This window comes from Aureobasidium namibiae (genome assembly GCF_000721765.1).
Source record: "Aureobasidium namibiae CBS 147.97 unplaced genomic scaffold scaffold_2, whole genome shotgun sequence".
Lineage (NCBI taxonomy): Eukaryota > Fungi > Ascomycota > Dothideomycetes > Dothideales > Saccotheciaceae > Aureobasidium > Aureobasidium namibiae.
In genome coordinates, this window is record NW_013581207.1 from 116,868 (window position 1) to 128,566 (window position 11,699).

An 11,699-nucleotide genomic window follows, 5' to 3' on the forward strand; every position below is an offset into this window, starting at 1 on the left:
ACCAACGCATCGATGCTTTTGTTACCCAGCCTGCTGTTTGTTAGCATATGCCTCCTGACCCTTGTCGCAAGCACTCTGCGAAGATCCCATGTCTGTACCTTGCCGGTCTCCTCCCTGAATATCTCCAGTCACATCGGACGCCATGGGATTGTACTGCTTTGTAGCCTAGTGCACGTTGAGGTTCTCGTCTTCGGAGCTGTCGTAGGGTTCCAGCTCAGTCATGGGGATGTTGACGTTGACGTTGGCAAAGGGGCGTGAACGTTCTTCCAGGTAAAGCCACAGCAAGACTAGACACTGGATCAGTACTGCCTGACGTGCAACATAAAGATCACTGACCATAGGCGCTCAGAATGGAGCCCACGACAAGCATGGCGATTACGATAGATAGATAGACCTGAGGCCCGCGGCTGCCGGCTGCCCAGAGGAGGAAGAGGCCAAGGATAGCGATGATAAGGACTCCTGAGCGGAAGAAGCTGCTATTGAAGGGACTGTGTTGGGACATGCTGGTTGGTGAAATCTGGTGTTGATGATCGAGTTGGTGATATTTTGAGGGGCAGTTTGGTGGTGAAGTGGTTTGATATTTTTTTGTATTGAGAGATGTGCGTGGTGCGGAGAAAGGAGACTTGAATTTCGATCCAGCAAAAAGTGCAAAAAGAAAGGGCCGCTCGCGTAGTCGACCTCAGGCCCTTGCCTGCTATGCACTCTTATTTCAGGGTTGACCCAAACTACCTATTGGAATCAACCCCTACACTACTGAGCACATTTACTCTCCCAATTCTAGCTCAATATAAACCCTCGACCTTCTGGGACGGTTGACGGAGAATTGGTCGTGACTACACTTTGTTTGTTCCCTCACTTATCTCAGTCGTCGGAACTTCGTTGCCTAGGGGAACGAGTATTCGCTATAATTCATCCCAGCGTACGCTTTCGACATCTATCCACCAAACCATACAACCGCACAGTCTCGCAACTCTCCCTAACGGCAACTTTCCAGTCACCACATACCACTCCATCATGGCTACCTTACTTACTATGCCGCCTGAGATGCAGCTGATGATTGCGAACCGCGTCGAGGAGAAGGACGTTTTGACGCTGAACTCCACCTGCCGCGCCCTACGTTCGCTCGTCAAACCGGTGATGGCTTTGATCTTCGGTTCAGTCAGGACATACCACCTCTCCGAGGAAGGAATGGCATCTCTGCTTGAACTCAGCAAAGACACCACCTCTGCACCGTATCTCAGAACCTTGATCATCGTCCATGATGGTACGGTCCCGCCTCTCAGTCTCTTCAAGACACTCTCCGAAGCTCTGGAACACTTCAGCATAGTTTCCAAGAACCTCACTACTGTTGGTGCCCGCCGCTCGAGTCGCCAAAACACCCCCGGAGCACACACGATTGCAGCAGACTTCCACATCCAAGCCTTTGCGGGACAGCTTCTTGCAACTGCGAAGAGAGCAAAGCTACTTGTCAGCAGTCTGGTGTTCGAGCTGGAGGTACCTGCCGACATCATTGACTGGAGCGGCCTCCAGAGACGTGCCTGGACACATCCCTCGCCAGTTCAGGGCGACTTCACCGAGGAAGTCGAAGTAGCCTCCGCTATCGCCGAAGGATTTGATACCCTGTCGTGCGCGGACATCGGTCGCGGTTTCAAGTTTGCCTTGATTGGCCAGGAGGGTACCCGTAGGTCGCCGTCGGTCATCTACGATCCTGTAAAGCAATCGCTGGATGCCGTGCACCTTGAAGCGGACGACTGGAAAGTGGTCTTACAATGGTTACCACGATCGACCAAGCTGAAGGTCGTCAAGCTCTTCGACTGCAATGTAGAATTCCGAGCCTTTGACAACTTAATCACCGTTTCCTCGCTGGAGTCCCTCTCAGTCAAGGACGTTACACTGGTCCAGAACCGCGACATGACTGAAAACTGGCACTTTGTGAACCCCAGCACCTTGAACGTTCTGCTCCAAGACTGGAGAGCAGTGTTTGCCGGATTGCTCGCTCGAAGCCCAAACCTGTCGAGCTGTCGTCTCGGTCAGCTATCATTCCACTACACCAACCAGACTGGAGTCACTTGGGAGACCCACGGTACCGAAAACGTCAAGAAGCTACTTCGTGACCTCAAATGGAAGAAATGCTCTCGCCTAGCATTCAAGAAGGCAAACTCTGTCTACTCTGAGCCTCGCAAGCCTCGTAAGAAGTCCTTTAAGCACAAGAAGCTCCGCTGCACGCACAAGAAGGCTACCAAGAGCAAGAACTGAACAGCTACAACACTCTTGAGAGCCTCGTACTTCGCTGCCGCTGCCTTGATCTAGCGTCTCACCACAACCAAACGACGTCGTCTGAGGTTAGCACAGGATCCGTCATCAAGACCTCTTACGATTCTCTCTCCTTTCTCACGGCACTAACCATCGACTAATCACTACCATCGTTATCACCAAGATACAAGCAGCATACGACATACTCGATGACCCGGCAAGGTTAGTCATTTCACCTTCATACAACAAGCACCACCAATAAACACATCATCTCAAGATGGCCCTCGGTAGATCGACAGTGGCGGAGCATCTTGGACGTATTTGGAGCAACGATCAGTCTCGTAGAAGAAGCTGGGAATCTCTTCGAGAACCGGTGGAGAATTTGGGTTTTCCTTTGTGGTCTCTTTCTTTGTTTCCTTCTTTGCCCGTCAGCACCTTTCTGTTACCTACCACTGGTCATACCTGCGTCTAATGGCTACTTGTCCTTTCTTTCATGGGGCACAGTGTGGTAGTCTTAATCTTGGATCGAAACACCCTAATGGTACCACTTTCCGGGGATTGCATCTTCTGCTTAAGCTCTGTTCTATGAGACCCCTCTTGATCAAGCACCACCTTAGCATTCCAGCAGCAAACCTCATGCGAGCATAACCCTCAAATATCCCGTTATCAAAATCATTGCCCACTTCTTGCTGCGAACACTCAACACGGCTTCTCCCTGCTCATGGAGACCACCAAGAAAGCCGTCTGATTGTTCCTTGCGACCGTGTCAACTTCCCCATCAGAAAGACCCCGCCAACGTCATGCTTCCCGAGCGTGATAGTCATACGCCTCGAATACTTTGGTAGGGGTGGAACGACCAGTCTGGAGAAGGGAGAGAGGTCTCCTCAAGGATCTTGTTGGGCTTCTAACTGTTTTCCTTTGTCCGGTTGCGTTTTCACGCTTGGTGTTGCCTTGTCCACTTCTTTCGTATGAATCTGTTTCTGCTTCGATTGGTCTTACTGTCCTTGGCCCGAGTCAATCTGTAGTGCAATCTTTGCTTTTGGAATGAGGTTCTTAGCCATGCCAACTTCTGATCTGACCAACTTGAGAGTGCATCTACGGTGAACCTTTCCTGGAAAATGCTCGCAAGAGTGTTCATGTCGCACATTTCACTATCTGCGCTCTCTATACTCGTATGATCGGTTGCTGTAAGCTTAGCCTCTATATATCTGCCAAGCTCTCCGTGATAACAAAAGCAGCTGTGGCTCAATGGCTAGAGCATCACTCAAGGTCCCTTCCGGATTTGGATACCGGTCTCCCTATTGGATACAGAAAACTCTACTGGGACTTGTATTGGCACACCTGGTGCTCAGATCCGTGGAGCAAAGCATGGCCGAGTTTCATCAAGAGTTGAGAACTATCCATGCTGCATCCATACCGCCATCGATTTTGCCACGCATCTCGCCTTCTTGAGAATGAATAGTTACTCTTTTTACCCAGGAGCATATGAGACTCGAACATTCAAGAGAACACCCATACAAACCCTGTCAACGACGATCTCGACGAACCCTATCCTCTTTTCTCCTCTGCCGCATCAACTTCAACTTCCACACTTTGTGCACCACGTCTGCTATTTGTCCAACAAGTCTCAGATTGAGGCATGGTACAGCACGACCATCCCAAAACGTCCCACGTGCACGTTCCTCCTTCCTGAGCATTTCCATCGTTCCATACAACCTATGCTAGGAGACGAATGTACAAAGGATGATAGTACTATCATGAGCGTTCAACCTCTTCAAAGACCAAACCTATCAGAACCGAGATCGCCTATGCTCGTGGTGTCTCCCAGAGTCTCAGACTGCACTTTGACAGCCGTGACCTTGAGCCCACCGGCACGATCGAAGACGCAAGTTATGAGCCGATGTTGGACATTATCATCCATGAGACCACTGCCACACCTTGCATGAGCTTTCCTGCCGATTGCGAAAACATCAAGAAGATTCCCTTTCCTCTCATCTCCGCCTGCATCCTTCCCTACGACAATCAGGTCGCTGTAGTCTCAACAACGTCATCACACATCTCCTCTAGTCGCATGGCCCTCTTCTCTCGACACCAGATGAGACTCGAACATAATCATCGAAGACAATGGGACTTGAGAAGGCCTGACTAGAAGTCCGCTCAACAATACTTTCCCCCATCTCTTGTCACATCAAGCTATCCTATCCATGCTACACTCGCTCTCCTACCTCCGTATCTGTCAATAGAGAACTCACAACACCGGATCACTCTTCGTGGGCTGGTCCTGTTGGTCAAAGAAGGCAGCGAGATCTCCATGGCTTGAACCCATCCAGGGGCCGGGCTGCACGCATGAACATGACAGTTCTGTACTTCGCGTGCTCCTCGAACTCTATGGGCTTGGCTATTCAATGGTAAGAAACATAGAAGAAACCGAAGGAAAGCACCAGTCAAGCAGTCGTATAGACGAGGATCTTGGCGTGCAACAGTTACTACTCGCAGAATCACCGAACATGGCACCACTCTTTCGGAGAAGGGAACGGAGGAGCTCTGGGTTAGATTGGGCAGGCAGAAGGGTGTAGGATAGTACCCAACTCGCTTTCAAAGTCACATACCATTCATCAGAGATCAGATAGATACATCGTACAAAGCCCCTTCTGCGATCCCTGGCTTCTCATATTCTGCCCAGTATACTCTTCCAAAAGCCCTTCTTGGGTTTCTCATTCTTCTCAGAGGTCCTACGAGTGCTTCGACGATGTCTTCTCTGTTCTGGATCTCTTGATGGTGCTGGCACTTCCCGTATATAGTACTCATCTCCTGATCTTCGGCGTTCAGCTCCTATGTCCTCAGTCCTGTGTCTACTGACCTTCGGCTCTGGTATTGGTGAAGTCTCTCTGATCCGTGGCTCTCGATGCGAAGTGGACTGTTTGTGTGCTTTGGCACGATCTTCTCGGTGACGTCGACTATCAGACACCTCAGCCTCCTTTCTACGTCTACGTCGTTCTGCTCGCTCAAACTCCTTTTGTCTGGCCTCTTCTTCAGTCCTTTCACGAGCCGCACGTTCTTGCTCCAGAGCTTCTTGAGCACGTCTCTTCTTTTCTTCACGTCTAGCTTTCTTTTGCTCCTTCTCAATCGCCTCCAGTCTTGCTAGCTCCTCTTCCTTTTCTTGCAGTCGCCTTTCTTGTTCCTCGACAGCAGCACGTTTGCGGGCACGCCGGAGCTGGCGTTGGACTTCTTGCTCGCGAGCTGCGATTTCTGCTTCTCGACGTCTCATTTCCGCTTGCTCTGCTAGTTCTGCACGAGTGGGTCTTGGCTTTGTGGTGCTAGGGGTGCGGAAGAGCCCGGGTGCAGGTGCATTGGCTGTCGAGCTACGTCGACGTGATCGAGTTGAAGGTGGCGCTGGCTTTGGGTCTGGTGCAGTACTCGAGACATCCTTGACCTTGTGGCGTGAGGAGCTGTGGCGACTGGAAGATGACTTGGAAGACTTGCGTCGCTCTCGTGGAGGTGAGACTGGTTCTCTGCTATGTGGAGCAACTGGCGGTTTTTCGAACGAGACCTTCGAAGACTGCTTTGCCGGTGCATCTTCCACAGGTGCAGGCATATCAGCCGCTGGTTCTTCGAGCAAAGGCGACCCATGCGTTGCCTCTGAATCTCGTAAGGTCTCGATACCCGATTGTTGTGATGCGGAATCTCCTGGCAACACTTCTGCTTCGGTGGAGGGCGCTTGTGTAGGAGTATTTGGCTGAGCTGCTCGTTCGGACTCGATTGGTTCTTCCGATACGACCGGCTCAGGTTGCTCTTCGGGCTCTGCAAGCTCTGGTGGTTCCGTTGGGCTTTCTTCTACAGGCGGTATAGGTTGCTCTCCAGGACTATATATCTCGTTAGATTCTGGTGTCTCGTCGAGCAATGGAGTATCTACGGGTTCTGCGGCCTTTGTGGTCTTCTCCTCCTTCTCTGATTTGGATATATCCTCTCCAGCTCCTTGGGAGGTTTTGGTGCCTTCGATTTCGACGGCTTGCGCTTCTTCGGCCAACACGGGCATAGATAGCAATTGTAAGTCGTGGTCTTCCGCTTGCGCACCAGCTCCAACCGTCGTGGTGGAGGCATTGTCAGTGTCGTTTATGGTGTTTACAACAGCGTCGACCTCTTTCCCCGATATATACTCGAGTGCTACTTCAATGGACTGCTCAGAAAAATCTTCAATGTTGTGAGACTCTGTGAAATGCACAGAGACGTGCTTTTCTGGCGTCTCACGAGCTTCAGAATCAGCAGGCTCGACAACAAACGGCTTGCTTGCGTCTTCGACTTGTTCAAAAACAGACTCTGATGCGACAACACCTTCAGCCACATCATTAGCAGGCTCTTCAATCACGGGCCCGGTTGGTGCCTCGTTGTCAGCAAGCTTTCCAACCTCAACATCGTCAGTCACAAGCTCTTTTGCGACTTCAGCTTCGGTGCTGACTTCTGCTAAGGCTACTTGTTGGAGCTCTTCAGCAGGTTCAGCATATTCCGTCTTGTTCTTAGGAGTTGAAGCAGGACTGGTTGCACTCACGTCCTCGCCGCTATCCCCTTCCGTGACCGGCGTGTCGAGATCGTGCACTTCCGTGTCCGTCACAGAGTCTGCAAGAGCTTCTTCCTCTGAGGCCGGCACGTCAGTTTGTCTGACCACGTCTATATTCGCGTCACTCAAATCTTGGTCTTTTGACTGCTGGGGAGCTTCGACCGTCTGAATTGCATCCGGCTCCTCAACAGCCGGCGATGATATAACCGTTGTTTGAGGCTCGGACACTTCTGGCGCATCAGTCGTAAGGGCATCCGTGTTGAGCTTCCCTGCTTCTGGATTTTGCTCATCGAGAACGCCGGTCGTAGCCGAAGCTCTGCTAACATCTGCTACCAGTGTCTCAGCGTTGCGATCCAGACTGTCAGAAACTTCCGTCTTGACCTTCGGCTCCCGGTCGCCTACTTCATCTTCGACAGGCGCTACGACCTTAGGCGAAAGTTCTGGCTGTATATTTTCGTTCTCCATTTGCTCAGACGTCTCTTCTGTCTCTTGGTGTTGGTTAGCCTCGCCCGCATCACCAGCTTCGAGATTAGCGTCTGGTGCCTCTTTCTCCGGAGGCATGGGGGCTTCTGGAGGTACATCAAGGGTGTCTTCATCGTCTGGAAGCAACACAATGACAGCTTGACCATTAAGATCGTTGTCTTGGCCGCCGATCGCTTCGGGTACAGGATCGGACGCTTCTTCCACGGCAGCCGATTGCGTGGTACTGACGTCCGTGTCGGCAGGTGCAGCTTCTGGCACCGCGGTAGTCTTCGAGATCATCAGAGCTGCTTCAGTGGAAAGTACAAGAGCGGCCAACTCCATCAAGGTCGGTTTAGGCTCGTTGACAATCTCTGAAGAAACAGGTTGTGACTCTTCCATCGATACAGAAGATGCCGGCTCGGTATCTGCAATCGGCGCTGTTTCCTCAATGGATATATTCTCTTCTGGTTTGGGCTCGACAGTCCCTAGGCCGAGCACCACCTCGTGAGCGTCTTTGGGTATACTTCCTTCTGGATTTTCTGGTTCAATGGATAAGTTCTGGCTCTCAGCTTCGTCCACGCCGTTGTGCGTGTCGTCTGAAGAAACAGTCTCTTCGATCACAGCTTCAGAGGGCTCATCCACGCTCTCCAGTTCTTCATCGACCTGCGACTCGACATTCGGTGGGATCGGAGTCTCAGTTTCGCCATTCTCTTCGACAAGAGGCTCTGCTATAGATGCAGTTTGAGTTTGTTCTTTTGCAGTCACAGGCTCTGGTCCGTTATGGTTCTCTGGATTTATTGTTATTGGTTCTGCAATGCTGGTTCCATCATCGGAAAGGCTGGTATGTGGAGGAAGGCCTTGAGGTGGGTTGACATCTGCAGGGTCGTCCGCTTGTGGCTTTTCAGAGGTATGATTGGCTTCTGGCGGGCTTAAATCGATTTCCGCAGGAGTGAGAACGGACTCGTTTTCAGCATCAGCACCAAATTCGACTCCCTCTCCTGGGTTTCCATTCTCCAGTGGACATATGATAGCTTCTACTTCGGGTGGTGTTAGCAGTGCGTTGGCTGGGATTATCTCTTCTTTCTGCTCCATTGTCTCGGCGCTCGTCTCCCCCTGATCAGGCACATCAACCATCGGCGCCTCTTCAGCCGCTATGATCTCCATAGCCTCACATTCAGCTTCAGGGAGAAATGCAGTATCATCTAACACGGCAGTGATATTGATGACTTTTGTCTCCTCGACCTCAACATCCTCCGAGTCTATAACATGCCCGTTCGGCGGCGGGCTCGGCGCACGCGGCGGCACATCCACGACCGTTAGCGGCGGCGGCGGTGGTGGCGGTCCCGACGACTCTCCTCCTTTGCTCGACACACTCTTACTCTTCTTCTTACTCTTTGCTTTGGAAATAGTCTTGCTCTTGCCCTCTCTAAGCTGTATAATCTCCACAGGTTTTTCTTTCGGCCTCTCAGAACTTCGGGATTTGCTAGATTTGCTGGAGCTGGTTTTTTTCTTACTGAGCTTTGAAGGTTTGATGGGTTCGGCTATTGTCACACGCGGGCCTGGTGATGGTGGCGGTGGTGGAACAATGATAGCTGCTGTATCGTCAGAGGGAGGTACCACAACAATTATAGCTGCTGTGTCGTCTGTTGAGCCATCGTTGCCGGCATCTATAATCTGAACAGTCTCGTCAGGATCACTCGAGGCTTCTATAGGGGCAGAGCCTGGCGTGTGTTCTGACTCTGGTGAGATTGCCACGAGGCCAGCATCGTCAGACTCTGTCGAAACGGTATCTACAGCTGGCTCCGTTTCTGGAGTTTTGGCGTCCACTTCCGGCGCTGACGGTGGTTCCTCTGGTATATCATCCGAAGGCTCGTCTTCGGCGATTGCGTCCTCGGGAATCGGGTCTGTGGAAGAGGGATTGCCATCAGATGGCTCTGGTGTTCCGGCTACCGCTTTATCATCCGTGCCTATATCTTCGGCCTGGGACTCCAATTGCTGAGGAGGATCAACAGGCTCTTCTTTCACTTCTGAAGCAGGCTCGAAACCTCTACTCTCGTGGTCTGAAAATTCATCAGGCTGCTCGGCTACAGGCTCCTCAGTAGCAGCCATTTCCTCCACCGAGGTGTCCGCAAGCTCTATACTTCTCTTATCAGTCTGATCATCTACTTCCTTGTGGACATCGGCGTCTGGCACGGACTCTGACTTGTGAGCTGCTGCGTCTGCTGCACTTGAAGCAACAAGCTCAGAGGGAGCTTCAGCGTCGGTCTCCCCGGGAGTGCTCTCTGTTGGCGCAGCTGCTGTCACTTCTTCGACAGGAGGGCCAGTAGTCGTCAGTACATCCGGCGAGGAAGATGCGTCATCTTGTGGAAGGTCGGAAGGCGGCTCTGCGTTTGATGCATCAGGGCTAGTCTCCGTTACGCTGGTGGCAGCGTCCAGTTCCGGTTCCGGTCCCTCGAGCGATATGTTCTCGCCCTGGGTCGACGCTCCCACTGTCTCCTCGGCCAGAACTTCGTCAGCAGTCGTCTCAGCCTCTATACTCTCTTCCATACCCGCGGCAGCTAAATGGCATCAGTCTGACTCGTCAAAGCATCATCGAAACACTCACCGTCAGCATCGCCTTCTGCCCCTGCCTCTTCCTTGCCCTGAGCATTGCCCTCAGCCGTCACCTCTTCCTCCATTCCAGCGACTGCCTCTTCCCCCTCTTGAACACCATTGTCTTGTTGTCCGTTCTCTTGAGCATCCTCTCCTTCCAATGCCACCTCTCCCGTCCCTTGAACACCATCGTCTGCCTTTGCCTCTTCCTCTTTTCCAGCTTCTTCCTCCCCTTCTGCCTCATTCTCTTCCCCAGCCTCGTCCTCCTCATCCATCGAAAACACCGGCGCTTTGCCCCAGATATCATAACTATAATGTCTCGGATCAATTGTATATCTCGGCTGTGGAGGCGCTGGCCAAGCAAACGATGGCCTTACCGCTGCACCCCCTCCTCCTTGCGGCGGTGTCCAAGTATATTGTGCCCTGGGCTGAGGTACCGATGTTGGATACTGATATGGTTGTTGCGGAGGAGGAGGAGCGTATTGATATGACTGATGCTGAGGGGACGGACGCTGAGATGATGCAGAGGAGGCAGAGGAAGGTGAGAAATTCGCTACATTTATGCCTTTGAGGTTATGGCGGGCGAGGATTGAGGAGAGGTCATTCGACATGATTGTTGCGTCGGTATTTCCAGAGCTTCTGTTAAAGATAGTCGTTGGAATGACTTTGGAGTTTTCTATCGTAAAATGGCGATAGGTTCTCGAGGTACAGCATCCGAGGGCTTGGTAGTGGTCCAGTGGAATGGCCTCCGAAGATGTTCTCCTTGAAGACAGACTTGGGTCCAGTATGCAGACGGGTGAAGCGGGATTCGTGAGTCTGCTATATAAATCTTACAGTATAGAAACAGAAACAGAAGACCGAAGGAACGAGAGAAACACAAGCGATTCCCATTGACGATATCAAACCTTACCTTACCTTATCACCTCACCCCGTGCATGTATATGTATACATCTAGACCCCTTCCCCCATGTTTCGCAAACCCCGATGTGCTATGTCAATAGATCAACAACGCATACTTGACACGTCAACGCTGTCGAAACCACATGCAAGTCAAATAAATCTGCCACGTCGAGGGCAAGAACGATACACAAAGCTGCATCACCTCATCTGTACCATCATGACAGTAACCAAAGGTTGCAAAGGTGACAAGAAAGTCTGACAGAGCCAAACCGGGAGCCTCGTACTCTGCCAGATCCACGCACTGTCTGTTGTATCTAATCACAGTGTGAGAAGACCAGAGCAGATGTTCGTGTAACGTGTAACAAGCAAAATAGACCCCCACTCCATCGGGTCTGAAGCCGATTCCCGCGATATGCATTAGTCTTGCTGCACCCCGTGGGATGGTAAGCATTGCCGAGATTGATATAGCACATCGGACGTGGCAAGATTGCAAAGCTGACAATCACGTATCAGAATAATTGTCCTGATAGAAGTTGTAGCAATCAACCTTCGTGGCATGCTTAGACTCGACGAGAAGTCCGACCTGAGGTCCGGGAAGACAGTCGTGGATGGATCCGATACGTCGTACAAACGCAGGTGCAAATCGGGAATCAGATACTCTCAAATTGAGTGTGGCTCGCTTGACCCCTCAAGGTACCGCGTACAACGTTCTTCAGTTGTTGAACACTCACAGTATACACCCTCAGCCCTCTGTACGAACGCGTCAAGTCTCCGCCCCTAGACGCGACACAAAGAAGGGACTCCCGACATCATAGACATGAATGCAATACAGCACTGTCCCTCGTACCAAACTTGACGCGTTCCTCAGGACTCGACGCACAAGCTTCTTGGGCATCAATATTGTGACGAGTTGCTTCCCTTTTGCTCTGCACATGCA

General features: G+C 51.6%; 3 protein-coding genes across 3 annotated transcripts; 1 reads left to right on the top strand and 2 right to left on the bottom strand.

The window, feature by feature from the left end:
• Positions 1-165: 165 nt before the first annotated feature.
• M436DRAFT_78160 (uncharacterized protein) lies at positions 166-502 on the bottom strand (the record flags this gene model as incomplete). The annotated part of the gene is made up of 2 exons (XM_013575827.1): positions 166-287; positions 337-502. 2 exons carry the CDS (start codon positions 500-502, stop codon positions 166-168), a joined length of 288 nt encoding a protein of 95 aa, XP_013431281.1.
• A 512-nt stretch (positions 503-1,014) lies between these two features.
• M436DRAFT_78161 (uncharacterized protein) lies at positions 1,015-2,256 on the top strand (the record flags this gene model as incomplete). Its single annotated transcript, XM_013575828.1, has 1 exon — positions 1,015-2,256. One exon carries the CDS (start codon positions 1,015-1,017, stop codon positions 2,254-2,256), a length of 1,242 nt encoding a protein of 413 aa, XP_013431282.1.
• Positions 2,257-4,921: 2,665 nt separating this feature from the next.
• Positions 4,922-10,473, bottom strand: M436DRAFT_78162 (uncharacterized protein; the record flags this gene model as incomplete). Its single annotated transcript, XM_013575829.1, has 2 exons — positions 4,922-9,828; positions 9,876-10,473. The coding sequence occupies 2 exons, from the start codon at positions 10,471-10,473 to the stop codon at positions 4,922-4,924; spliced, it is 5,505 nt and encodes a 1,834-aa protein (XP_013431283.1).
• Between the last annotated feature and the right edge of the window lie 1,226 nt (positions 10,474-11,699).